At 39.4% G+C, this 27,082-nt stretch overlaps 1 protein-coding gene across 2 annotated transcripts; it reads right to left on the bottom strand.

The window, feature by feature from the left end:
* Nucleotides 1–5,443: 5,443 nt before the first annotated feature.
* On the bottom strand, nt 5,444–27,062 carry FAM210A (family with sequence similarity 210 member A). Of its 2 annotated transcripts, none has more exons than XM_083360743.1 (5): nt 26,896–27,062; nt 18,305–18,486; nt 16,173–16,668; nt 12,219–12,330; nt 5,444–8,360 (listed from the first exon to the last, which is right to left on the bottom strand). In XM_083360743.1, exons 3-5 carry the CDS (start codon nt 16,640–16,642, stop codon nt 8,061–8,063), a joined length of 882 nt encoding a protein of 293 aa, XP_083216869.1. In that variant the 5' UTR covers nt 16,643–16,668; nt 18,305–18,486; nt 26,896–27,062; the 3' UTR covers nt 5,444–8,060. The 2 variants fall into 2 exon arrangements, with proteins under 2 accessions (XP_083216869.1, XP_083216870.1); XM_083360744.1 differs by lacking the exon at nt 26,896–27,062 and adding an exon at nt 22,309–22,543.
* Between the last annotated feature and the right edge of the window lie 20 nt (nt 27,063–27,082).

Below are 27,082 nucleotides of genomic sequence, written 5' to 3'. Positions count from 1 at the left end.
CTGATTGAAAGGGGTACAGCTAATCTGCCTCATGCAAAGCCCTCTGAAGCTGTTGTGCAACCACTTTCTGTACAATCTTTCCAAAAAAAAAGGAGATTTGAAACTGCATAAAAGATGTTCAGGTTAGTTGATGGTGCCATGAGGAGGGAGTGCATTATGACCTCCTAAAGAGTCAGTGGGACCACCCCTCCATCAAAGAGGAATTTACCACTGCTCAGACCCAATCACATGTCCTGCCTTGGGCAGCCTTGACCAGTCAGGTAATGCATGGATCTAATACAGAAATGGCTGAACAAACTCCATTATTAAGGAGATGGAACAATTGGGGTAATCAGGGGAGTGTCCTATTTCCTGAAGTTCAACAGGCTTGAACTCTTCCAGATAATCATGAAAGACTCAACCTCTATACCCCTATTATCCTTGCATGAAGACTGGAGTGAAATGCAGAGTGAATCCAAATGACTTTAACCACCAGATGCTCAATATATTCCTCACAGCAACCTGAATATAGACTGCAGAATTACTCCTCCTAGGAAGGACTGAGTCACACAAAGTAGGTGGATATCTGCAGATACGAGAAGGCGGAGAAATAATTTATGCTTTGTGGCCCTTACTGAAGTAGGGTCTAGCTCAGGCACGTCAAACTGCTGGCCTGTGGGCCAGATGCATCACATCGAAACCACACCCACACCATTGCTGGCAATGGGGAAAAAGTCACGATACGTCACACGACATCATGTGATGTCGCAAGTTTGACATGTCTGCTCTAGCTCAATCATCTTAGCTCTTTATAAATTGTCAGCAGTGGTCTAGATGTCTCTTAGCCTACTTGTCCCTCTAAGATGTTGGATGCTGAAGATCACATAAGTAATTAGCATGCCGGAGCCTTGTTGGTTGTTGGAATTAACTAGACAAATTATTCCACCAACTAAGAACAACCATGCACCACCCCCACAGAATCGAGAAAGAGCTATTGATCTGTCAATCATTTTCATGCCCAGGGCTGATTGAGGTTTCCTGTGTTGATACTCCCTCTCCCTCCCTTAAGTAGTTAGCATTAACTATTTTTAAAAAAGAATTTTATCACATCAAAGGATCCTGGAAATGATTGTTCCATTGTTTGCCCATTGCATAAAAGAAAAACAAGTGAATGGAAGGCTTAAGGTACCCAGCCTAACTCTTAAGTATTTGCAGTTAAAATTATTCAATAGTTCCTACAGTTAGCAAAGTATTTAGATTTAGCCTGATTTCAGATTCATTAGCATAAACAGGATTACATAATTATGCAGGTAAGCCTTTAGCTTAACTGGGTTGAACACCATGTGTCATGTTCTCAAAATCAAAATCTTACTGGACTGTTTTTACCAACTGAAAAATAAATCTCACTTATTGTGCCAGCTGAATGCTTTCTACCATCACAATATGGCACTATTTGCATCACGAGGGAAAAGTAATAGCAGCACATTTAATCTGCCTAGCCCTCATATAGTCCAGCTATAATAACTTTCTCTAATCTGTACTAATTTATAGGCTGAATTCCTCCCTCCCTCCTCCCCCTAATCTATTTTTAAATCACATTTTACTGATGGGATTCAGGAAATACTTTGAATGCAGAATCCCAGGGTCAGTCTGCTAATTCTATAGGGATATTGAGGCTGGTAATTCAGCTTTCTTAAACATGTGGATTAATTCTAGCAGCCTGTTACACATCAGTAACTTCTTGTATGATCTTGGGTGACTTCACCATTATCTATTTATTTTACTTAAGTATGTCCCATCTTTGTGTACAAGCACTTTTTGCCCCTTTAACCACACTCGGTCTACCATTAATTTGTGTCTTTTTAATAAATGATTAATCACAATTCCCCCTCCAACATTGAAAAAAGAAAAAGACATCCAACCTCACACTAACACACACAATCTCTTGTATTTGTCTGAGTTATTAATTAGTCTGGAAAATAAATGCAAAGTTCCTCTTGTGGCTTATAGAATCAAGATGTGTTATTTCTACTTAAAGAAACAGCTTTATCAAAACTGTCAGATAACTGCTAAAAGTAATTAAGTTTGTGCAATTGTTATTATAGCTGATAGGAAAAATATATGAGAAAGAATGGAGATTTTTTTTTAGTAACTAGTTCAGTTGCAAAAGGGGCCCAGAATATTAAAATGTGATTCTCTGTCCCCCTCCCCCCCGCCTCCATCATGTGAAGAAAAATATACCAGTCTGAAAACAGAAAGGGTATGTGATGGGAAGACCTTGGGCAGTTTATAAGAAGAGATTGGACAGCCATTTGTCTAAAATGGTATAGGGTTTCCTGCCTGAGCAGGGGGTTGGACTAGATGACCTCCAAGGTCCCTTCCAACTTTATTATTATATTAGGGAGCATCTTATTACACATGGGATCAGTGAGACATAATAAAAACTTAACTTTGACAAGAAAGTCATTAGATGTAGTACCAAACTAAAATAGAATTAGATCCATTTTCTTTATTGATCTTATTCAGAATTCAAGATAGACATTTCAAATCTTACTGGATTCCCCCCCCCAAAAAGGTAATTCTTTGACTCAAAAGTTTCCAATAACTATTGACCAGTCTCTAATATTCCTTTTTGGGGAAAGCTGATGACAAGATTATGGTTCTGCAGTTGAGAACCTTGAAGGAAATAGAACTAGCTATACCGGGGTAGGCAACCTTGGCTCTTTTATGACTGGTGGACTTCAACTCCCAGAATTCCTGAGCCAGGTTGGCTCAGGAATTCTGGGAGTTGAAGTCCACCAGTCATAAAAGAGCCAAGGTTGCCTACCCCTGAGCTAGACCTATTTGACTGGTTCCTGGCTGGGATAGGTTTTTTTATTTTTTTTATTTTAATTCCATTTATATCCCGCCCTTCTCCGAAGACTCAGGGCGGCTTACAAGCTTAGCAGTAGCCTTCATTCTATGTATATGCCTGCTTGTTAGGGCTTTCACACACACCCCAAGCGGCATTATTACAAAGTCAGCTTAATTGCCCCCAACAATCTGGGTCCTCATTTTACCTGTCAACCTTGAGCCTGGTGGGATGCGAACCTGCATTAATTGCAGGCAGCTGGTGTTACTTAAGGAGGCATTAGCCCACTGCTCCACCAAGGATTGTGGCAGAGTTGGGACGGACATGGTGCATTTATCCTTGTGCTCTTTTATCTCTCAATTTTTGATGTCATGGTATCCTGAGATGGACCTGTGGGTTGGGGATTGGGGCATTGTTTTGTGGTGATTCTCTTCCTTTCTCCAGGGCTTATTCCAATTGGTATTGGTTGGACAGGGGAGAAATAGTTTTACAGGCCTCAGGATTCTATTCTCTCTCCCTTCTTTATCAGCTTCGGTATGAAATTGCTGGGTGCAGTCATTGCCAGTTTAGAGATTAGTAACATAAATATTCTGATGATATCCAATTATATTTCAACCCGATTGGCCAAGTAAGGCTGTTGAGATTCTGCCCAGTGCCTACAGACTATACAAGTTTGATGGGAAGGAACCATCTCCAACTCAGTCCTACAAGACTTAGTTGGTTGTGGGTATTCAGGCCACCCATATCTGGAGAGATTCAGATATTGGATGGCATTGCACTTCCTCATTCTTGGACTCATAGTTCCTGCTTAATTAGCAGAAAGCAGTTGTGGCCAGGAAGGACTTTCTCCAGCTTCACCAGATGTGCTAGTTGTGTTCTTTCCTTTATTCAGTCACTCATGCCCTGATCATATCATGGCTTGATTATGCAATGTGCTCCACCAGCCTTAAAGACCACTTAAAAGCTTCAACAGATGCAGAATGCAGCAGCAATCAGCCATGATGGACATACCATGTCTGTTACACAAGCTGCAGTGGTTGCCAATTTGCTTTTGTGTGTATTTCAAGATGCTGTTTGTTACCATAAAGCTTCACATGACATAAGGACTGATTATCTGAAGGACTGCCTGTCTCCCATAATAACAAATTTGGCAGGATTGGGTTCCTTTAATTAAACAGGACCCCAGAAATGCATTTTCTCTGCGGCAACACAGCCCTCTGGAATGAAGTTTCCCCACCCCAAGATTTGGAGAACTTCCTTTCTGCTGGTGTTATGAAGGGCCTTGAAGATTTGGTTCCTTGGCCAAGTCTTGTGAAGTCCCATTTGGATTATGCAAGTTTTGTTTCTTTTTTGTCATCCTTGCTATTTTTACTCTTCATTTTTGTCTGTCAGATTTTTCCTTGTTTTTTTTATTTGTAACTGCCCAAAATAATTGGGAATTGGACAGCATATAAATGTAGTAAATTATTTTTGAGAATTCATTACAAAACATTTAACCATTTAGTCAAGCTAGTGATGAACCTCCAGTTCTATGTAGGCATTGCTTTTCAAATGGTATAAAAATATATAAAAATAATTTATCTCCATATCCATATGTATATTTAAACCAATTTGATTTTTGGTATATTTAAATTATATGAAACACAGTTTTGTATACCTCCACCCTCTTTTTAAATATTGATTGGATTTAAATACTGGAAATACTGTACCAAAACAGCAGCGGACTGCACTATGCAGGGATAATTCAGTCCATTCTTAAAACACAGGAATTGCATTTAAATACACTCATCTTTTACTATGTTTTGGTAAATGATGAGGTTTGTGCAACATTTAATGTTGGCATTATATATTAGTTCTGTGGACTTAACATGCAGAATATGTACAAACTGCTAACACTTGGCCATAGCACTTAGACCAGGGGTCGGCAACCTCGGCTCTTTTATGACTCGTGGAGTTCAACTCCCAGAATTCCTGAGCCAGCATAGCTGGCTCAGGAATTCTGGGAGTTGAAGTCCACGAGTCATAAAAGAGCCGAGGTTGCCGACCCCTGACTTAGACTAAAGCTTCAAGGCGCTCTATAGCCCACTCTAAGCTTTTTACAGAGTAAGCATATTGCCCCCAATAATCTGGGTCCTCAGATACACACACACACACACACACACACACACACACACTACTCACTGCCAGGAGTATGTGTCTGTGGGTGTGTGTACACACAAACACACACACACTGGTCCACTAATTACAAGTTGAAATCTGGAAGACAATTCTATGTGCAGATAAAAGTTCCAAATTAAAACCTAAATTGACTAAAATGCATAATTTCACAGCTCACATGAAGCCCGGAATGTTTTGAATAAAATTCCTACATTACTATGAAGCATTTTTATGTACAAGTAAAGATGGTGATCTGATAGCTTAAAAGGTTGAAATAGTAAATATTTTGTTTTCTTTTTAGGAGTCTAAAACCTATGCATATATATGCATTTTTCTACTGAAGTGTGGTGTATGTGGTTTGTAGCAGTTGGTTTGGAGAATGGTAAAATGGTGTTAGAACTAATAGGTACCCTAAGCCAATTATACAAAAAGAACAGACAATGCGGTATAGCCGGAGTACTTTAATTCAATTAATGTTATCTGCACTATTATTTTAAGAACAATTCCTCTGCAGTGAATATAATCAAAACAAATTTATGAAAGAACTGAGCAGTGCTTTGATGAATATTATTAAATCCTGCTTAGCCCGTTCCATAGCAACCGGGCCAATACTGCTTCCATTTATATCGGTCTGGAACTATTATTTGAAATTCCTGATGCTTTTACCAGAATCAAATTGAAAGAGATATATTTTCATTCTGAATACACTGGCATTAAATAAGAATCTGTTCGTTAAAAATTACTTAAAAGTACAGAAAATACAAGAAATATTCACTTTTTCCTAGGGGACAGCTCCCATACCATTTCTTGTTGTGTAATTTGATCATATCTGTTAATTTTAGAATTTAATATTCATGGAATTACGGATGAAAAAGTTTCCAACATGCTGTATCTATAAAAATGGAATATGTTTAAGTCCAAACCAGCTTCTCTAAAATGATCTTGTAGGCAAAGTATATATTTTCTATCTCTTTTGTGTTCTTTTCTTTCGATGGTGTTTGCTAGTTGCCAAATCATTTCATTCTAAACTTCAAATTAGCATTCCTCTTTCTGCAGGTTTACAAAGGTTGCTCTGAATCTACTAAAGGAGAAATAGCTGAAGCTTGCCAATCACAAAGATGGAAAGCTACCTTTAATAAATGAATAGCAATCTATTTTACATGCCACTGCTTCTAGAGGCAAAGATAATGTTCTACTTTTATCAAGCAACTCTTTGATAGATCAAAAAAGATAATTCTGCCAAGCTTTTGTGAGTATCTTCTTGCAAGGCTAGGATAGCAACTTGCAGTAGGAATATTTGGTGAATACAATATTCATTAGGTTCACCAGAAAGCATACTGTACATGTTTTAAACTTACCTGCATATTAAAAATCTGAAACAAGTATTTTATAGGAGTAAAACTGTGCTCGAAAACGACTGTAGGATTCCTCTCATTAGAAGAACTATTACGTAAATACAGCAAGGCTTTGTTTCATGGTTTCACACAGAATTGACTTCATGGGACACAGCTTTTCACTGTAAGCTTAAGATAGTGTTCAGCAATGCTATCATAAGAGTATATAATCTCATACCCAATTCTCAGAACCATTATTTTGCTTTTACATAAGTATGATTTAGTAGTATAGTGCTTTTATGATATTATCAAACTTTACCAATTAAGAAAATACATTTTCTAAACCACTCCTGCTTTATAGGTAGGCAAGGTTGATTTTGGTAACTGGCTCCTAGTTGTCTCCTGGATCTCTATCACCTCAGTAACCACTTTTTTATTGCTTTTTGGACAAAGAGCTTCTTAGACTAGCTAGTATCAGATGTTTTAACGGAACTGAAAGAAACAAATCAGATTTTTTTTTAAAAAAAATATATATATAGTTCCCAAGTAGTTGATTTGTAAACCAAACAAAGTGCTTGACTTACATTAATGTAAAGCACTTTGAAAGTATTCCTTCAAGTCACAAAGAGGTAGTGATATATACCATGGATTTTAACACAGATGTGACAGTCATTTTGAAGGTTCTTATCATCCTAATGCTTTCATCCCTCATATCAGGGGTCTTCAAACTTGGCAATTTTAAGACTTGTGGATTTCAACTCCAAGAATGCCCCAGCCAGTAGGATTCTGAGAGTTGAAGTCCATGAGTCTTAAAGTTGCCAGGTTTTGAGAGCCTTGCCTTATTCTGTTATACCTGCCCATGAGCTTTTCTCATTACAGGAAAAGTACCTGCAATATCAATGTTCAGGGCTGTGATCACCAAAACAATAAATGGAAATCAAAGTTTCTTGATCTCAGCCATTTCCCCCCCCCAAAAAAAAAATCCAAAACCCTACCTGAGATGAATCTATAGCATTTAATAGTACAATAATGTCGTTTTAGCCTCTAATAACAACATTGGGGGATTTTCTACAAAAAATGGTAGCAGTGTTTCTTTTTCTTTTTCACTAAGCTAAAAAGATGTAAACATTCATTCCATGAATAAAGATAGATCTCCTTTCTTTTTAAAGCTTTATCAGTGATATGAAATGTAATACTTATTTTAGCTTAAAGAAGAATCAAAATCCATTTTGCAATTATAAATATGAAATTACATTTAGTACCATTTCACTGAGCCTCGCGCATCATTTTAAGTCACATTTTTATCAAAGGAATATGGAACGTAACATAGCTTTCTCATTATTAATCAATATACAAATATTGACACCATTTTCAATATTCAAGATTGTTTTCATGACTGAGCCATTTTAATACTTGTTTTGCAACAAGGTGAGTGATGCCAGGTTAAGAATATCAGCTCCATTCAAATGTGCAGAGATTCATTCAAGTCACCGATGGGATGACCACAGAATATTCTCCAGGAACTAAGTTGTGGAGAAAACTGTTGCATTTACTACATCCTACATTGGAAAACGTTGGATATATATTTTTTTTATTAAGGCCAGTGTAAGTCTTAAGCGTTATCTTTTTAGTTTTCAAATGTCTAGTCAGCCTATAACAAAATAGACAGGAACAGTAGCAAGAACATACATTTCAGATATTCTAAAGGATTAAAAATATCACCTTTCACACCAATTTCCCTATTCTTTCTTCTTTATAAATGAAACTTTATCTTTGGTTTCTTGTATCTTTTCAGTTATCCTCTCTTTTGTCTCCTCCATTTTCTCAGTAAATTTTTCTTTTGTTTCTTCCATTTTGCCACTAATCATGTCTCTTGTTTCTTCCATTTTTCCCGAGATTCGTTCTTTTGTTTCTTCCATTCGGTCTTGAATATATTCCTTCACTGGAGGTGGTGTGGATATATGTCCTTGCTTGCGAAGATACTTTACAGTGATAGATGTTCCTCCTAATGTCACTGTGTATCTGGCTGGAGTTGCAATCTTCCCAATTAAAAAAACAACAACATATAGAAACATTAAGGACTTATAAGGGACTTTAAATTCTTTTGCCCAATAGCATTCACAGTGAAGGATACATCTCTTTCAGACACTATGTTAAGTGCAGTTAAAGTACTGATATAGCCCTAGCAAGGAAATTCTCCAAACTATCCAGAGCATTTCCTAAAGAGATATTGGTAGATCTATGCATTTTAATAAGTCAGTCACCAAAAGAACAAGCTGGTCCCATCAGCAACATCTGTGCCTCCAAAATCTACTCTGAAATGCAGAATGCATCATCTGCAAAGTGCTTTACAGAACAGATCACACTGTTGAAGTTGGAAGAGAAAGCTGAATTTAGTCTGAATGGTTTGTCTGAATTATTTTATTGCTCTTAAAGCTTTGATAGATGAGTTGTGCAGTTTCATTTGAATAAAGTTAAAAATAAAATGTAGCTACTGAAAGACAACTACATTTTCTACGGAGATACAATGAAAGTTTTGTCTAAAAGAATAATTCCTAGAGACCAGTTAAAAACTTTCAAAATATTTAAATATTTAATCGGGGATCACCTGCTGCCGGCGTCAACTTCCCTCCGCCCTGTGCGTTCCCACAGAGAGGGCCTCCTCAGGGTGCCACCGGTCAGAGAATGTCGGCTGGTGGCCCCCAAGGGGAGGGCCTTCTCTGTGGGCGCCCCGGCTTTATGGAATCAGCTGCCGGTTGAGCTCCGGATGGCACCTGACCTTCGCTCCTTCCAATGCGATCTGAAGACCTATTTATTTGAACAAGCCGGCCTGGCCTGATGGGGGATGTGTTGGGGTTTTTATTGTGGATTTTTATATTACTATCTATTGTTTTAGCTCGGACTCTATTTAATTCTTTTTTAATTTTTGTACTTTGTATTTTTATATGTGCCCTGTTCACCGCCCTGAGTCCTTTGGGAGAAGGGCGGTATATAAATATAATAAAATAAATAAATAAATAAATAAAATAAAAAAGGGAAAAATATCTCTGTATGAATTAAATAAGGATTTTTATGCAGTTTTCATTGTCCTTTCCAATTTTGTACCTAGTGTGCACCTCCGTTTTTCCTTCTACCCAAATAGTTACTTTCAGTTTTTAGATTTATGCAATGACATATCGTGAGCTATTAAATGGAAAGACATAAATAAATTCCCTGGTTTATGGTTTGGTATTTTGTATTCATTTAAATCAGGGGTCTTCAAACTTGGCCCTTTTATGAGTTGTGGACTTCAACTCCCAGAATTCCTCAGCAGGCATGCCTGGCTGAGGAATTCTGGGAGTTGAAGTCCACAACTCATAAAAGGGCCAAGTTTGAAGACCCCTGATTTAAATATTTTACTTTACAAATTAAAGTTAGAAATAAGTTTTGTTAAAAAATACCCTCCTACTTTATTTAATAGTATCTTATTGGCAACTGAAGTATTTAGCAAATACTTCAGCAAGGATGGAAGAGATTCAGCTCAAAGTACGTGGCATTAAGCAGAGAAAAAGAGATCTGAGAAAAACAAAAAAGCATTCAGTGTGTGTGTGTGTGTATTTAAAATTCTAGATGCTATTGAGACAAGAAAGTAATTCTTTGTCTGTGCTTTTTGTAGGAAAAACATTACTTTCCAAAGTTGTTCTTTAAGGCTGAAAACCAGTAAATCCATGCATTAAGTGATCATTTTAAACTATTGCCAGAAAAGATATGTAAACCTAAATTTTAGAGTATACAAAGATTAACAATATCAGTTAAGTCTGGGCATTTTTGTAATATTTTTAAGAGATAATGTTTAAATTATTAATAATTCTGCAGAGCCAGCACTTTTAATGTTGTCAAGTAGCACTGATAATGATAGTTTAAGCCACAGAATCCTAAGCTCACAGGCACATAAGCAAATTAAACAGTATTGCTTTGCAACGAATTTTGCCCTTTTTTATTTATAAAGAAAGGTCAGGATGCATTGCTGAGCAACACTATTAACATTCCATTATTATTCCACTATGTGGCACTAATAAGAGGGCCAGGATAGTAATGGAGACACTGATGGGAAAGCAAGCATTGTCGTGCCAAAGGCTAATAGAGGGACCTGCAAATGAGGTTCCTGGAGCAACTAATCAAATATTATATCACTTGTTAAGTCCTTTGAATGTTTAAAAAAGAGAAAAATTTAACAAACTAGATTTTGCAAAAAGTCACATTTTACTGAACAAGATGGTATATTGTAAAAGTTGTGGAATACAGAAAATTTAAATGAAACATTTTCCCACAAGAAATGTTTTACAGATAGTGATACAAAAAGAGGCCCTCGGCGAGTCTGCTGTAGAAGGGCACTTGGGCAATATGATTTTCCTCTCCCTGTATTGCCAATTGCACCCCAAGTCTCCTCTAGAACAGGGGTGTCAAACTCAATGTCATTGAGGGCCGCATCAGCATTGCAGTTGCCCTCAAGCGGCCGGGTGGGTATGGCCAGGGTGGGCGTGGCCTACTGGGTGGGTGTGGCTAGAGTACGTATGGCCTACTGGGTGGGCATGGCCAGCTCTACAACGTTCGCATCAAGGGTGCCTATGGGGGCCTGGGCAGGAGAGGGACAGATCTGAGGGTCTCTGGCAGAAGGAGGGTCTCTGGGCCAGGGCCAAGGCAGTGGGGGCCGTTCCCTCACTGTTTCCAGGATGGCTTCGCGGGCCACAAGAAACTACTTTGCGGGCCGGATCCGGCCCCCGGGCCTTGTGTTTGACATGTCTCCTCTAGAAGATCACATGCAATTTGATGAGCAGAATGATGTTACTGAATACAACCCAGGGTCTTCTTAGTTTCTAAATAGATGTTGCTCTTCATTATTCACCTTCCTTTTTCATTCCTCCACTGTTTTTTACTTTCTTACTTTTTAACTATGTTTGCATTCCACTAAATATTTTCCCCCATGTCAAATTATGTAAATGAATTTTTAACATCTGTCTATCACCATATAGAATTTATCTTATTAATTATAGCATTATTGTATTTATTCAGAGTCCTCGTGACAGAATCTATTCCTCAGTAATTATACACACACACACAATTGCATACTTTGAATGTTGAATCCCAGAGGCTCACTGGTAATTCTGTAGGGAATAGTCTGAGGTTGATTGATTCAGTTTTCCTTAACCCACCGCTGTCCACAAATTCTAACAGTATGCCACACATCAGAATGCCCTAAATTAAGGAAGCCTAATTACCTAATGTAATTCTTGATGCTATTTCAGCTTTTATTATCCAACTAGTGGGTGTAGAATTTGTTCTCTGTTTGCCATGCTAATATTAATGGGGTGGTTTTCTCCTTGGCAATTCCTTGATTACGGTATTGTTTTCTGCTTGGTTGTCTGGTACTAATCCCAGGGTGTTGCCTGCTGGAGTGGCTGTGTTCTGGTCTTTTTGTTACCTTCTTAGCTTTAAACTATTTCTTTTGAATGGTGTCTAAATGTGTAAATGTGGTTTATCTCTATGTGTCTATTGATAGCTGATTTATCTAATGCCAAACTTCCAGGAATTTGCTAGTGTTTTTGGATTTAGTTTTCTCTAGGATGCTCACAGTTTTCCAGTTGAAACTATGGTTGAATCTGTCCATGTATTGTGAGATTAAAAATTTTCACTGTGTCTTCTGCTAGCTGTGTTCATGGATGCATACAAATCCCATATCCACTAGAACTGACAATGTTACCTTGTCAGACAGTGAAACAATGGTGAGCAAACAACCAAGCTCAGAGAGCACCAGGGACTCCACAGTTCAACTCTGAGCTATGGATATTCTCTTCTATTGTAACTGTACATTCAAATATTCCTGTGGGTAGGGTTAAGAAACCTATGCATCTACTTACCTTATACAATGCATAGGCAGTTAATGCATTTCCACTTTGAGAATGCTTTAGGATGTTTACAATGCTTTCAGGCAACCCTATGAATTCAAGAAATGGGACGACATTTACTCCCCTGTAAAATGAAGACATATTAAAATGAATTACACCATTCCTATTTGTGTAAAGTTTTTTTGCAGAATTATAATAAAGAAGGGTTTTTTATATCTGATAACAAATCATTTCTTTTTTCCTCAACTGATACAGAGTAATGAACGAATGGTCAATAGGTTATAAGAAGGAAAAAATGAAGTATATCCATGACAGAAGATTTCCAGTTTTGAAATTTAATTCCAATATTCTAAAACTATGATTTATAACATGTGTTCCATGCCCTAGGGATCTGGGAGGGTACTTTACATGATCTACTATACAGCTTCCAAATTAAATTTGTATGTATATCTGTGTATGTGTATAGAATAATAAAGATAGCTAAATTGCAAAAATATCACCAGATTGTCAATTTGATATTTCAGGTGGGAAAACCAGCAGCTTGGAAGATGTAATGATTTTGTATGGCTCTGATTATTTTTACCTAAATTTTGAGGCCTAAGAGCATCAAATGGAAGGGATCAAGTATGTAGTGCTATGCATTAAAATGTTAGGAATCACCTGTCTAGGCTATTCAGACATAACTGATTCTTGGAGTTATTTCAACCATTGTCTTTACTGTGGTAACTCAAGGCCAACATGAATAAAAGTATTAGTTCTCGGGGCAAACTATATGACTTATTAAAAGAATTTTGGAATGTCTGCCTCAACCATAAAAGCTAATACTGAAGTATATAATACCAAGTTTTAAAAAAAAATCAAAATTTTATCTGGCATCTACCAACTTCTTGTCTAAACAGGTTACACAATTAATATATCTTAAGAAAAAAATATAGTCAGGTCTTCTGAAAACATGAATTAAACATTATTCTGAACATGTAGTCTCCATTACATTAAAACTAAGTATTAAATGTTAAGCCAGATCCATTTGAACCAATGAACTTTAGCTAAATTCAAACAATACCTTAACCTGTGCCTTGGAGAGTTAATATTGTTGGAAACTTTACTGGATATAACTCACAATATGAAAAAAAAAACAAGTGTCACAACCCTACATGTTTCTCTGAGAACAAATTCAATTATGGTTAAAAGACACTGGTCGACTGGAAGGTGGGCAGTTCGAAACCCAAGTACTGTGTGATGGGGTGAGTTCCTGTTCTTATCCCAGTTCCTGCCAACGTAGCAGTCTGAAAGCATGCGAATGCAAGTAGATAAAATAGGTATCACTTTGGTGGGAAGGTAACAGCATTCCATGTGCCTTGGCATATAGACATGCCAGCCACATGACCAAGAAGTGTCTTCGGACATGCTGGCTTCCTTAGCTAGGAAACATCACCCTCCCCTAGACTTGGACACAACTGGACAGGGGAAACCTTTACCTTTTTATAATGTAACCATGCTTTTCTTTTCAGCTCATCTTTATGAATTCTATCACTTTTGATTGGCAGAAAGTTTTCAAGGTCTTGAAACATGATTTGTTAGGACAGAAACTTAAACTGTTGTTCTCTTTGGAAAAGGATAGTCATAACCCCTAGATAACAGTAAACAAACATCTACTGAGTCAATTACTGGCAAAGTCGAAGTGAAGATTTGTTAGTTCTAAGTAGGTTACAATTTTTGGCTTCTCATAGAAGAGGTAGAACAATGATAATTAGTGACCAGAAGCACAAGTGTCTTTGAAATCAGAAGGTATTATAACTATTTTAGTTATTCTAACCAGATGACATTAAATGCCCTTTCTAAAAGCAATGGGTCTAAATGTCATTCTAAATTTATCCCTTCTCAGGGTAATAAACATCCAAGCTGTTTAAAATTTTGTTTCCAGATACATATTTATCTTCAGGTATTAAGAAAAAAATAAATAGCTGGTATTACAGACATTAATTATATTTACTTCTTGACCATGTAGCTTGATACAGATTTAAACAAATTTAAGGATCTAAATTGGGAAGCTAGAATATTAATGTTTGGGACCACTGTTTTAGTTTTCAACAAGATATCATATTTTAAATCTACAAAGGAATTCATATATATTTAGGATCCTTCTTGTAGAACTATTGAATCCATACAGCACAGACCCTTTAAAACTCCTTTAAGGTGCTAGTCTATTCATATGTACTTGGGATTGATCCCACTGAACTTTGTCACACTTTTGTGTATATGGCAGGGGTTCCAAGTCTGTAACTTAAGCCAGAGATATTTTAAATATTCACTAGCAAGTTTTAGAGCATGCATGCCAACATGCAGCAAAATTACTGAGCAGAGATCCTATATTATACATTAAGTTCACAGCTTTAGCAGATATTGTCTTAAGTACTAATTACACCTGTACTACTTATTCTAGCTTCCTCATTAGCATTTTTACATGTTACACAATATAAGAAACTGCTCACCTTTTGAAATAAAGCTAGGATTAAAACAGAAAATAAAACATTAGAACTGCTATAAACACAAGTATAACTTCCTATTAAATAGACTCCTTCACACTACTATTTTTTCATAAGATGACATTGTCTTATTTTTACAGGTAGTTCTCAATTCATGATTACAATTGAGCCCAAAATTTCAGTTGCTAAGCAAGACAGTTAAGTGAGTTTTACAACCTTTCTTGCCATAGTTGTTCAGTGAATCACTGCAGTTGTTAAATTAGCAATACAGTTATTAAGTGAAGCTGGCTTTCCCATTGACTGTTTGTCAGAACATTGTAAGAGGTGATTACATGACCCTGAGATACTGCAACCGTCATAAATACATGCCAGTTGCCAAGCATCTGAATTCTGATCATGTGACCACAGGGATGCTGCAATGGGTGTCATAAGTCACTTTTTTCAGAGCTTTTGCTTTGAGCTATCACTAAACAAATGGTTCTAATTTGAAAACTACCTGTAATACAAACATCAGTTTTAAAAATGTTATGTTTTATTGCACAAAGCAAATGAATACCTAATGTGGACTTTGTAATTTTATTTTGAAGTGTAATAGAGATAACCATGATTTAAAAATTGCTGTTTTTTCTTAACTGATAGGCCAGAAATTAAATTTGGAGCTTTCTAAAACCTAACAGAAGTTGCTGGCATGTGAACACATGGAAATAAATGAAGGACGGCCTCTAACACAGATTTTCTTCACTACCCACAAACTCCACTTTCCACTAATCAATAAAATGGCACAGAACAAGAGTGAGGGAAGGAAACCTCCAAAAGAACGAACATCAAATTTGATAGACTTAGGTAAGAAAATCACAGTGCAATTTTACAGAATTGTATTAAAATTCCCACTGAGTTTAAGGGGCTATTAGTATAAACTTACTTTAGTTAATATTAAAATCAATTTTATTTTAGAATATGTATAGGCACTTTATGTGCATTTGGGCTTCCTACTCAGAAAAGTTACAAGTCCTTTAAGTGTTTCATTGCTTCTCTTGTAGATCTAAATGCTTTCCTTTTCTCATACAAAATCAAGTATTTTCATACCAATTGTTCAAGTATGATCAGAGTCGTTATAACGTTCTAAGATTTTTCTAATTTCAAATATGATAAGCTCCAGGCTCTTTAATTCTACGATTCTTGGGGATAGCTAAGGCTTTCAAAAAGCAAAACAGTGTTTGTTACATTCTCAGCCTTTAAAAACTATCCTGTGCTAAACTGTTCACTCGATCCTTCGCTGAATACTTGGCCAATTAAGATACACACTGTTATTTTGAAATGAAACACAGGGTACCACTGACTTCTTTCCCATCTTTTCCTTTTTCTAGGTCCATCCTCCCCAAACTTATGTACAGCTATTTTTTTTTTAAAAAAAGTACACAACAGGAATTATAACGAGAGAAATTATCATCGGTGTTTCAGCTAATACCTCTGCACTTACTTTAAAGCTGCATAGTAAAAAGTTCCAAACCATATGCTGGAGGTCAAAAGATGCACAGGAATCAGAACTTTGCCATACTGTTTAAAAGTTTTCTTGAATCTCTGCACAAGACTAATTGATTTATCTTGCAAAGGGTCAAGTTCTAGAGAATTAGGCTCTATAGGAGATTCCCTGGCAAAATTACCAGCTGATGTGTTAAAATTTTCTCTCTTCAGTTCTTTATTTTGAGGGTCTTCAGGTTGGGAAGTTGTCTTGCCCACAAAGCCCCTTTCCTTGGAATCCCAAAAAGGAGCAGAGGTATGCAGGTATTGACTCTGGCAGCTCAGCATCAAGGATGTTGTTTTCTGCCTTATTGGAGGTAAGGATGTTTTCCCTTGGATGCATGGAAAGATACAGGAACGATAGGATAGCAAACAGGTCCTAAACGCCAGCTGAAAAGGTTTCTGCATTTTGATCGATCGTGGCAGCATTGTGCTGATAGTATCGTATACAGTTCCTAAGAAATATTAATAGTTAAATTGTTAAATTAAGCGAAGAATTATCCCTGGCATCATAATTACATAGTAAAAGCAAGAAAAATTGGCTCACCACCTTAATCAAAATGTAAGTTAGTATAATCAAATCCTGACTTAAACAAAATCCTCATATAGTGATTTAGACACTGAACAGTCCCTTTCTTCAAGAATTCGGTTTTCCTGCTCTGTGTTGCTCACCAGTTATAATTTATGTACCAATAATATAATAAAACATTCTTCATATTTCATATAGTCCATAATACGAAAACATACAGTAGTACAATAGCATCAGAATCCATCCACGTTTTGTACTGAGAATTAAACCCAGCACATTTATTAAAACACTATTGTATATCAAAATCTTTCACAGTTCTTTCAGCTATATGTTCCTTGAACTTTACAAGGGATCTTTACTTGAACTTTACAAGGGATCAAAGAAGCCAAACCAAAAATGTTAATTACATTCTATTGATGAATGCTTATGTTGCACATGTATTAGTAATTTTTTACAATGCATTAGACATAGAAATCTGAAGTTATAGTCTGCCCTCTAATGTATCATTTTAGCACTACAACAAGTATTGTGAATGACTGGTATAACAAACTTTTCCCATGCAAATATTGTACAGTGGTCAATTTACAGTACCATTGTGGTTTTGTTTTCTCTTTCCTAGGTAACAACTGCATAACATTTTCTGTGAGTTGTTAACTCCATACATAATGAAATATACTAAACACTCTGATCAGTTTTTTAATTTAATTTTTTTAATTAAAATCTTACTACTTAAATAATGCAACCACTCCCTTGGATAATTTCCTGCTGTTAAATAAAAACTCCAAAGACTCAGTATGTTACAGTGATGCTTTTCATTGACTATCAATTAAACCATAAAAGTTACTGTACTCACAGTATTGTGAAACTCCACAATGCTATCAGTACACTATAGGACTCATTATAAGGATTATAGATATTGCAAAGACAATTTACAATGCTTACGCCAGATAAAAGTCAAATGATTTTTCCATAATAAATTAACAGCACAGCCATATCATCATTAATGTAGTGGCGTACAAAACAGGCATCTGAACTTCAGAAATATTGCACTATTTCAATCCATTATTATTAGCTATATTCAATTCCAGCAGGGTCAAATCACTCACTTTTAAACTTAATGCTCACGGTCCCTTACTGAATACAAATATGCAATGATATTTAAGGGCTCATTGCCACTACATGCTAATCTTGCTGCCAATACAAAAAATAATAATAATTCCTGTCTTCAATTAGATGCCCATAATTCTCTCTTTAAAAAGGCCGCTAATAAAACTACAGAACCTACACAGAGTTTGTTAATCAGCAGCAGCAACCAGAACTAAGATTAAGTTTGGAGCAAAAATACCGTAACTTGAATATTTGAAAATCTGGTGCTCCTGCAAGTGACATTTAACTGTGATAAGATTACTAGAAAGCAAACGCTTTCTCACTTGAGAGAATGTGTTACGTTGCCTTTATGTCCAAATAAGTCATTGATATAAATATATATCAAATGGGTATCTAATTTGAAAAATAGTTGCACAAAGACAGCTATAGAATTAAGGAGAAAAAAAATTCCTCACCAGTTTACAGCACTCTTGGAACCAAAAATTTGCCACTAGGACAGAACATGACAGAGGTATTATACCATTGGAAGAGAGTCATATCAAGTCATTGTCTTCAGGTATGTCATAAAACCTCACAACGAATAGATGTAAATATTCCTTCAACCAAAAGGACCTTCAGCTTCCAGTAAGAGGAAAACCTAGAAAAAAAATTTAGACATTTTCAAAATTGAGACAATACAGGTAACCCCAGAGTTACGAGTGTTAGCAAACATTTGATGTTACACAATAAGCGTAAAGGGAAGGATTCAGAACACGGTCAGTCTGCAGGACAAAACAATTACCCGGGACACCACTGCCGCCTGTGCACGTGCCCAGGTAGGTTCAGCTTCTCGCCAGCTTGCCTTGCCTGGCACAGCCTCTCCAAGCAGGGAGAAGAGCGCGCCGCTGCTTGCTGAAACCGGGCAGGTTGGGGGTGGGCTGTCTGGGAGACATAGCACAGGTAACGTGGACTCACTCCGCTCACAGCATCCCCTTCCCCAGAGTCCATGGGTGGGTGAAGTGGGCGAGGGCCATTTGCTGTTCTCCTTCAGGGGATGCTATGTTTGTTCATTCCTCCTGGAGAGTGACCCTTCCCCAGCTGTGTTTCTTGCCTGTTTTTCGCTGCCACCTATGTGCGCACCCGGTACAGATGGCTGCCACAGAAGCTTTAGATCGGCTCCTGGCCAGTCTGTTTTTTATCCTCTCCTCTCTTGGTCCTTCTTTTCTCTTCAGTGCAGCTCCAGCTTACTCTTCCTCCTCCCCCCAAGGTTATGTCTTTTTTTTCTCTCCCTCTCCCACCCAAACTGCCTCCTTTTAAATCCTTTCCTGTCTCTGCCCCCTCCTCATCCTTCTCTTCCGAGTGTGCCAGAAGTGCTGATACTTCGCCTCACCCCTGCAGCTCCCTGCAGAAGTCCTGCGCTGTGCCGCTTTGGCTCATACCTTCCCCCCGCTACACTTGGCTAGGCTGGGCATGGCCGCGTACCACCTGCCAATGTACCACTGGTAGTTACGTTTACCACCAGTTGAAAAGCCCTGCCCTAGTGTTTACAAAAAAGTCCTGAAATTACGAATGTTGCCGCATCACGGCATTTGTTTACCCTTACGAATGACCACAGTGGCACTGCAACATTCACCCTGGGTATTCCCTCCCCTCCCCCAGATCTCCCTAGGCACTAGGCTATGGATACTCCCCTTGCGAAGATCAAGAGATCCTTTCGCTTTTGGCTGTTTTGCTGCTTGCTTCGGTGCGTTCGCAGAGAATGGAGGCCTAAAGTAACACAAGATCAGTGGCAGAAAAGGCCTCAGATGCCTGGATGAGACCTTTGGAGCCCCACTGAAGCATTCCCTGGCATCATTTCCAGACGTTGGAGGCCTTTTCTGGGCTGCTGCCGCCCGAAAAGGATGCTGGGGACGCTTCAGTTGGGCTCTAAAGGGCCGTTCTGGGCCTCGGAGGCCTCCTCCAGGCCTTGGAAGCCCAGAACAGAGGCTATGGGCAGTGCTTTCAGAGGTCTGTTCAGGGTCTTGGAGGCCTCCCTCTGCTCTGTTTTTTTAGTACCGTAGATTCCAGCGTATAAGACGACTTTTTAACCCATGAAAATCTTCTCAAAAGTCAGGGGTCGTCTTATACGCTGGGTGCTGAAACTTTAGGGACAGGGCTGGCTGGAAAACCTGGAGTGGATCTTCCATTTAGTCTGCGCAGGGAAAGCGGGACCAATTGGAGTAGAAGCTGCAGTCTGTGATTTTTTACAGGCTGGGGTCTGGGCTTCTTTCCTTCTAAAGTTGAAGAGCAGCTGTAGGCAGGTGGGGAATGCAAGAGCAATTTGAAAGGCAGGTGGGGAATGCATAGCCAGAGCAGCAGCTTAGCTCTAAGGACACATTTGACTCAGGAACTGGGCGGGCTGGCTGGAAAACCTGGAGTGGATCTCCCATTTGGTCTTTTTTTTTAATCCCATTTATATCCCACCCTTCTCCGAAGACTCAGGGCGGCTTACAATTTAAAGCACAAATCAATGTGCTTAGCAATAGCCTTCATTCTGTGTATATGCCTGCTTATTAGGGCTTTCACACCCCCCCCCCACAAGCAGCATTATTACAAAGTCAGCTTATTGCTCCCAACAATCTGAGTCCTCATTTTACCTACCTCGGAAGGATGGAAGGCTGACTCAACCTTGAGCCTGGTGGGATGAGAACCTGCACTAATTGCAGGCAGCTGGGGTTACTTAAGGCTCTGCGCAGGGAAAGCTTTAGAGTGAATTAGGAAAAGTGAAAAAGTGAATTAGGAAAATAGGAAAAGGGTTGCTGGAATTGGGTACGTGTAGTTTAATGAAGAGAAGGGTGAGGGGTGACACGATAGCAGTGATCCAATATCTCAGGGGCTGCCACAAAGAAGAGGGAGCCAAGCTATTCTCCAAAGCACCTGAAAGCAGGACAAGAAGCAATGGATGGAAACTAGTCAAGGAGAGAAGCAACCTAGAACTAAGGAGAAACTTCCTGACAGTTAGAACAATTAACCAGTGGAACAACCTGCCTCCAGAAGTGGTGAATGCTCCAACACTGGAAGTTTTTAAGAAGAGACTGGACAGCCATTTGTCTGAAATGGTATAGGGTTTCCTGCCTTAGCAGGGGGTTGGACTAGATGACCTCCAAGGTCCCTTCCAACTTCTTCTTCTTCTTCTTCTTCTTCTTCTTCTTCTTCTTCTTCTTCTTCTTCTTCTTCTTCTTCTTCTTCTTCTTCTTCTTCTTCTTCTTCTTCAGTTTAATCCATTTGCACTGTTTTATGTTTACATGTTTGATGACAAACAGCCTTATGTTTATAAGTGACAGTTTTTCTACTAAGTACCTGCATGTCATAAGCATTTGAATTAAAATTACCATATTAAATCAAATCTGATGTTTTTTAATTTTTATTTGGTGTGCGTTGGAAGAGGGGTAGTCTTATACGGTGAGCATAGCCCAAACCCTATAATTTAACAGGAAATATAGGGGGTCTTATACGCCCAGTCATCTTATACGCAGGAAAATACGGTACTTCAGATGTAAAACTTTTCCTGGAGTGTGTATTTTGTTCTGTGTTCTATCGACCATGCAATGTGATTTATATGTAGGAAGCAAATAATGGTAGCCAAGTAGGGAGATTTCTAGTATTCTGGTTAACCCTGTCTTAGAGAGTAATCTTTGCTCATGCTATCAGATAGAAATTAGTTTTGGCAGGCAGTCAGGGAATGAGGGATAAACTTTGCAGATAAACCTTTAAATACCATAGAGAAGCAGTTAGCAGGTCACATTTCTGTGAATACCTGCAACATTATAGTTTTTTCTTATGCCATTGAATGCCTTGACTTCTGACAACCACGTTTGTCAAACCACCTGCAGTTTTCTTGACAAGACTTCTGAAGTGGTTGACTATTGCTTCCTTCCTAGGGCTGAGAGAGAGTGACTGGACCAGGGCCATTCAGATGGCTTCATGCCTAAGGCAAGATTGGAACTCAGTCTCCCAATTTTTAGTCTGATGCCTTAACCACTACACCAGACTGTCTCTTAATTATATCTTAGAAGAGAAGACTTATTTTAAATAATTTTAAAGTAACATCTCAACTGATGATTTAATAAGTAATACTAGGATGTCCTCCTGCCCTGGAAAGAGGCAATTGCTTAAAAGGATTGTGTCTAGGGTGACGGATCAAGAACATGTAGCCTGTCAATCTCTCTCTCTCTTCACATTTCTTTCAGTTAGACTACCTCTTATATTCATGGCAAATGGTTGCTTTAAGTCAGCGGCTCCGAACCTTTTCTATAACCTGCACCCCTAGAATGCTTCTGATGTATTCTTGCACCCCATACAAAAGTTTGAAATAACGGCAACGAATTATGCATATACACTATAATTTTGAAAACCCAAGTTTGCGTACCCCCTGGAATATCGTCTCACACCCCTAGTTGGGAACCCTCAATCTCAGTTCAAGATTAGGGCGAATTCTTACCTGTAAAAATTTAACAACCACTAGAAGGCAGCAGTTCTGTTTATTTGATGCCCTCTAACAATTACTGCAGCCCAAGAGGCTTCTTCTAAACTTCACTGTTTCATGCTTAAAAGTGTTCTGAGGTTTTGTCTGGGTTGATGCCCAGAATGGGCTGTTGTTGTTAGCTGCGAAGTCGTGTCCGACCCATCGCGACCCCATGGACAACGTTCCTCCAGGCCTTCCTGTCCTCTACCATCTTCTGGAGTCCATTTAAGCTCACGCCTAATGCTTCAGTGACTCCATCCAGCCACCTCATTCTCTGTCGTCCCCTTCTTCTATTGCCCTCAATCTTTCCCAGCATTAGGCTCTTCTCTAGTGACTCCTTCCTTCTCATTAGGTGGCCAAAGTATTTAAGTTTCAACTTCAGGATCTGGCCTTCTAAAGAGCAGTCAGGGTTGATCTCCTCTAGGACTGACCGGTTTGAACGCCTTGCAGTCCAAGGGACTCGCAGGAGTCTTCTCCAGCACCATAGTTCAAAGGCCTCAATTCTTTGGTGCTCAGCCTTTCTTATGGTCCAACTTTCACTGCCATACATTGCAACTGGGAAGACCATAGCCTTGACTATTTGTACTTTTGTTGACAGGGTGATGTCTCTGCTTTTTAGTGTGCTGTCTAGATTTGCCATTGCTTTCCTCCCCAGGAGCAAGCATTTTTTAAATTTCTTGGCTACAGTCCCCATCTGCAGTGATCTTGGAGCCCAGGAAAATAAAATCTGTCACTACCTCCATTTCTTCCCTATCTATTTGCCAGGAATTGAGAGGGCCAGATGCCATGATCTTGGTTTTCTTAATGTTAAGTTTCAACCCAACTTTTGCACTCTCTTTCTTCACCCGCAACAAGAGGCTCTTTAGTTCTTCTTCACTTTCTGCCATTAGAGTGGTATCATCTGCATATCTTAGGTGGTTGATATTTCTCCCGGCAATCTTAATTCCAACTTTCGATTCATCTAGCCCTGCCTTTCTCATGTGTTCTGCATATAAGTTAAATAGGCAGGGTGACAGTATACAGCCTTGCCGGACTCCTTTCCCATTTTTGAACCAATCAGTGGTTCCGTGTCCAGTTCTCACTGTTGCTTCTTGACCCGCATATAGGTTTCTCAAGAGACAAATAAGATGGTCTGCTACTCCCATCTCTTTAAGAACTTGCCACAGTTTGTTGTGATCCACACAATCAAATGCTTTAGCATAGTCAATGAAGCAGAAGTAGATGTTTTTCTGGAACTCCCTAGCTTTCTCCATGATCCAGCGTATGTTGGCAATTTGATCTCTAGTTCCTCTGCTTCTTTGAAATCCTGCCTGTACTTCTGGTAATTCTCGATCCACATACTGCTGGAGTCTAGCTTGTAGGATTTTAAGCATAACTTTACTAGCATGTAAAATGAGTGCAATGGTGCGACAGTTTGAACATTCTTTGGCACTGCCTTTCTTTGGAATTGGAATGTAAACTGATCTTTTCCAATCCTGTGGCCACTGTTGAGTTTTCCAAATTTGCTGGCAAATTGAGTGTAGCACTTTTACTGCATCGTCTTTTAAGATTTTGAATAGCTCAGCCGGAATACTGTCACCTCCACTAGCTTTGTTGTTGCTCCGTTTTTCTAAGGCCCACTTCACTTCACATTCTAGGATGTCTGGCTCAAGGTCAGTGACCACCTCATCGTGGTTATCAGGGACATTAAGCTCATTCTTGTATAGTTCTTCTGTGTAATTTTGCCACCTCTTCTTAATCTCTTCTGCCTCTGTTAGGTCCCTGCCATTTTGGTCCTTTATCATGTCCATTACATGAAACATTCCCTTCATCTCTCCAATTTTCTTGAAGAGATCTCTGGTCCTCCCTATTCTATTGATTTCTTCTATTTCTTTGCAATGTTCATTTAAGAAGGCATTCTTATCTCTTCTAGCTATTCTCTGGAATTCTGCATTCAATTGGGCGTATCTTTTTCTCCCTTGCCTTTCGCTTCCCTCCTTTCCTCAGCTATTTGCAAAGCTTCCTCAGACAGCCATTTTGCTTTCTTGCATTTTTTTTTCTTTGGGATGGCTTTAGTTGCTACCTCTTGTACAATGTTGCGAACCTCTGTCCATAGTTCTTCAGGGACTCTGTCTATCAGATCTAATTCCTTAAACCTATTTGTCACCTCTACTGTATATTCATGAGGGATATGATTTAATTCATACCTGAGTGCCCTAGTGCTTTTTCCCTACTTTCTTCAGTTTAAGCCTAAACTTTGCAAGGAGAAGCTCATGGTCTGAGCCACAGTCAGCTCCTGGTCTTGTTTTTACTGACTGTATAGAGCTTCTGCATCTTTGGCTGCAGAGCATATAGTCAATCTGATTTCTGTGTTGACCGTCTGGTGATGTCCATGTGTAGAGCCGTCTCTTGGGTTGTTTGCTATGACCATTGTATTCTCTTGACAAAATTCTATCAGCCTGTGCCCTGCTTCATTTTGTACTCCAAGGCCAAACTTGCTTGTTATTCCGGTTATCTTTTGGTTTCCTACTTTAACATTCCAATCCCCCATGATGATAAGGACATCATTTTTTGGTGTTAGTTCTATAAGGTGCTGTAGGGCTTCATAGAACCGGTCAATTTCATCCTCTTCAGCACCGCTGGTTGGGGCATAGACCTGGACTACTGTGATATTGAATGGTTTGCCTTGGATTAGAACTGAGATCATTCTGTCATTTTGGGGATTGTATCCCAGTATTGCTTTTCCTACTCTTTTATTGACAATGAAGGCTACTCCATTTCTTCTGAGGGATTCTTGCCCGCAGTAGTATACCTGATGGGCATCTGAATTAAATTCACCCATTCCTGTCCCTTTTAGTTCGCTGATACCTAAGATGTCGATGTTCAGTCTTGTCATCTCTTGTTTGACCACATCCAGCTTTCCTTGATTCATGGATCTTACATTCCAGGTTCCTATGGAGAAAAAATCTTTACAGCATCGGACTTTCCTTTCACCACCAGATAAATCCACAGCTGAGCGCCCTTTCGGCTTTGGCCCAGTCGCTTCATTCTTTCTGGCGCTACTAGTACTAGCCCTCTGCTCTTCCCCAGTAGCATATTGGACGCCTTCCGACCTGAGGGGCTCATCTTCCAGTGTCATATCGTTTTGCCTTTTGGTATTGTCCATGGGGTTTTCATGGCAAAAATACTGGAGTGGGTTGCCATTTCCTTCTCCAGTGGATCACGTTTCGTCAGAACTCTCTGCTATGACCTGTCTGTCTTGGGTGACCCTGCACGGCATAGCTCATAGCTTCATTGAATTATGCAAGCCCCTTCGCCACAAGGCAGTAATCCATGAAGGGGTCAGAATGGGCAAATTGCCACAAATTTTGTTTCATCTCAATTACTTTTTCTCTTTCATGCATATCCCTGAAACATTTTTCTTTTCTAAATACTCCCAACAGATATTGGTTAGTGTAACCACTTTGAAACAAACAAAACTGCCATTCTAAAAAATAAAACACATGCAATAAGGTAATGATTTTTGTATCAGAACTGCACAAAAAAGTTTTGTTGAATTCCTCACCTTACTTGATTTGCTAGGAAGGGGATAATTCCCACAACTGATGTGCAACGAATACTTCCAAATAGATATATAAAAACCCTTTAGTGCTCTCACATGACACAGAGAGAAAAACAGCAACCCAAGCTATGCCAAACCTTTCAATAAGGCATTTACAAACCCATGTTGGAGAAAGCTTGTTGGCCTATCTTTCACACACTCCAAATACAGGTAGTCCTTGCCTTATAACCACAATTGAGCCCAACATTCCTGTTAAGTGAGACATTTGTTAAGTGAGTTTTGCCCCATTTTACGACCTTTTCCCCCCACTGTTGTTAAGTGAATCACTGCAGTTGTTAATTTAGTAACACTGTTGTTAAGTAAACCTGACTTCCCCATCGCCTTTTCTTGTCAGGAGGTCGCAAAAGAGGATCACATGAGCCCAGGACACTGCAACTGTCATAAATATGAGTCAGTTGCCAAGAGTCTGAATTTTGATCACCTGACCCTGGGGATGCTGCAACAGTCATATAAGTGTGAAAAATGGTCACAAGTCCCTTTTTCCAGCCATGTTGTAACTTCAAACGGTCACTAAATGAACTGTTGCAAGTCGAGGACTACTTGTAAGGGAGCTCTGTCCTTAAGAAAAAACAAAAACAAAAACTTGGTCTCCAACTTCAGGCACTGAAATACCTCCCGGTGCTGCAGTTACCGCTAAGGGGCGTTTTTTTTTAAGGCGGCCTTTTCGGAGCTGAAACTCTTGTATAGGTGCGGGCGGGCTGCGAGTCTCACAACACGCGCACTTCCTAGCTGGGCGTTATGGGGACCGGAGTCTCAGCATCCTTGATGCGCTTCCGACGGGAAAGGCTGACGTAACGCCGCATCAATCCCGGCCAGCAGCACTGGCGGGATTCAGACGAGCCCTCCTCCCCGCAGCTTTCCCCAACAGGGGCTTTCCGACAAGCAACTCAGCCCGCCAAAGGCAACCTTCCCCGAACGGCAAGCCCGGACTCCACGTCTGCTCTGTCCGGACCGGTTGCTACCTTTTGAAGAGGTGGTGCAGGACAGCCGCCAGGCGCGCCGGGCCCAACCTCTCTCTCCCGGCTGCTGCTGCTGCTGCTGCCGCCACTGACTCCGGGGCGGCCCACGTGTCCTCGGGACGTCCCGACCCTCCGCGCACGTTCCCCGCAGGAGCCTTCCAGGCTCTTTTCCGCTTCCCGCCCCGCCCCC

Source organism: Vipera ursinii (genome assembly GCF_947247035.1).
Source record: "Vipera ursinii genome assembly, chromosome: 3".
Classification (NCBI taxonomy): Eukaryota; Metazoa; Chordata; class Lepidosauria; order Squamata; family Viperidae; genus Vipera; species Vipera ursinii.
The sequence above is the reverse complement of the archived record's forward strand: the minus strand, read 5'-3'. Positions and strand labels throughout refer to the sequence as shown.

Coding starts and splice junctions, on each gene's coding strand:
- FAM210A (XM_083360743.1), bottom strand. CDS start 16,642: ATGCTGCCACGATCGATCAAAATGCAGAAACCTTTTCAGCTGGCGTTT. Junction 12,331..16,172: donor TTTTACTATGCAGCTTTAAA/GTAAGTGCAGAG, acceptor TTCATTTTACAG/GGGAGTAAATGTCGTCCCAT. Junction 8,361..12,218: donor CTGCCTATGCATTGTATAAG/GTAAGTAGATGC, acceptor TTAATTGGGAAG/ATTGCAACTCCAGCCAGATA.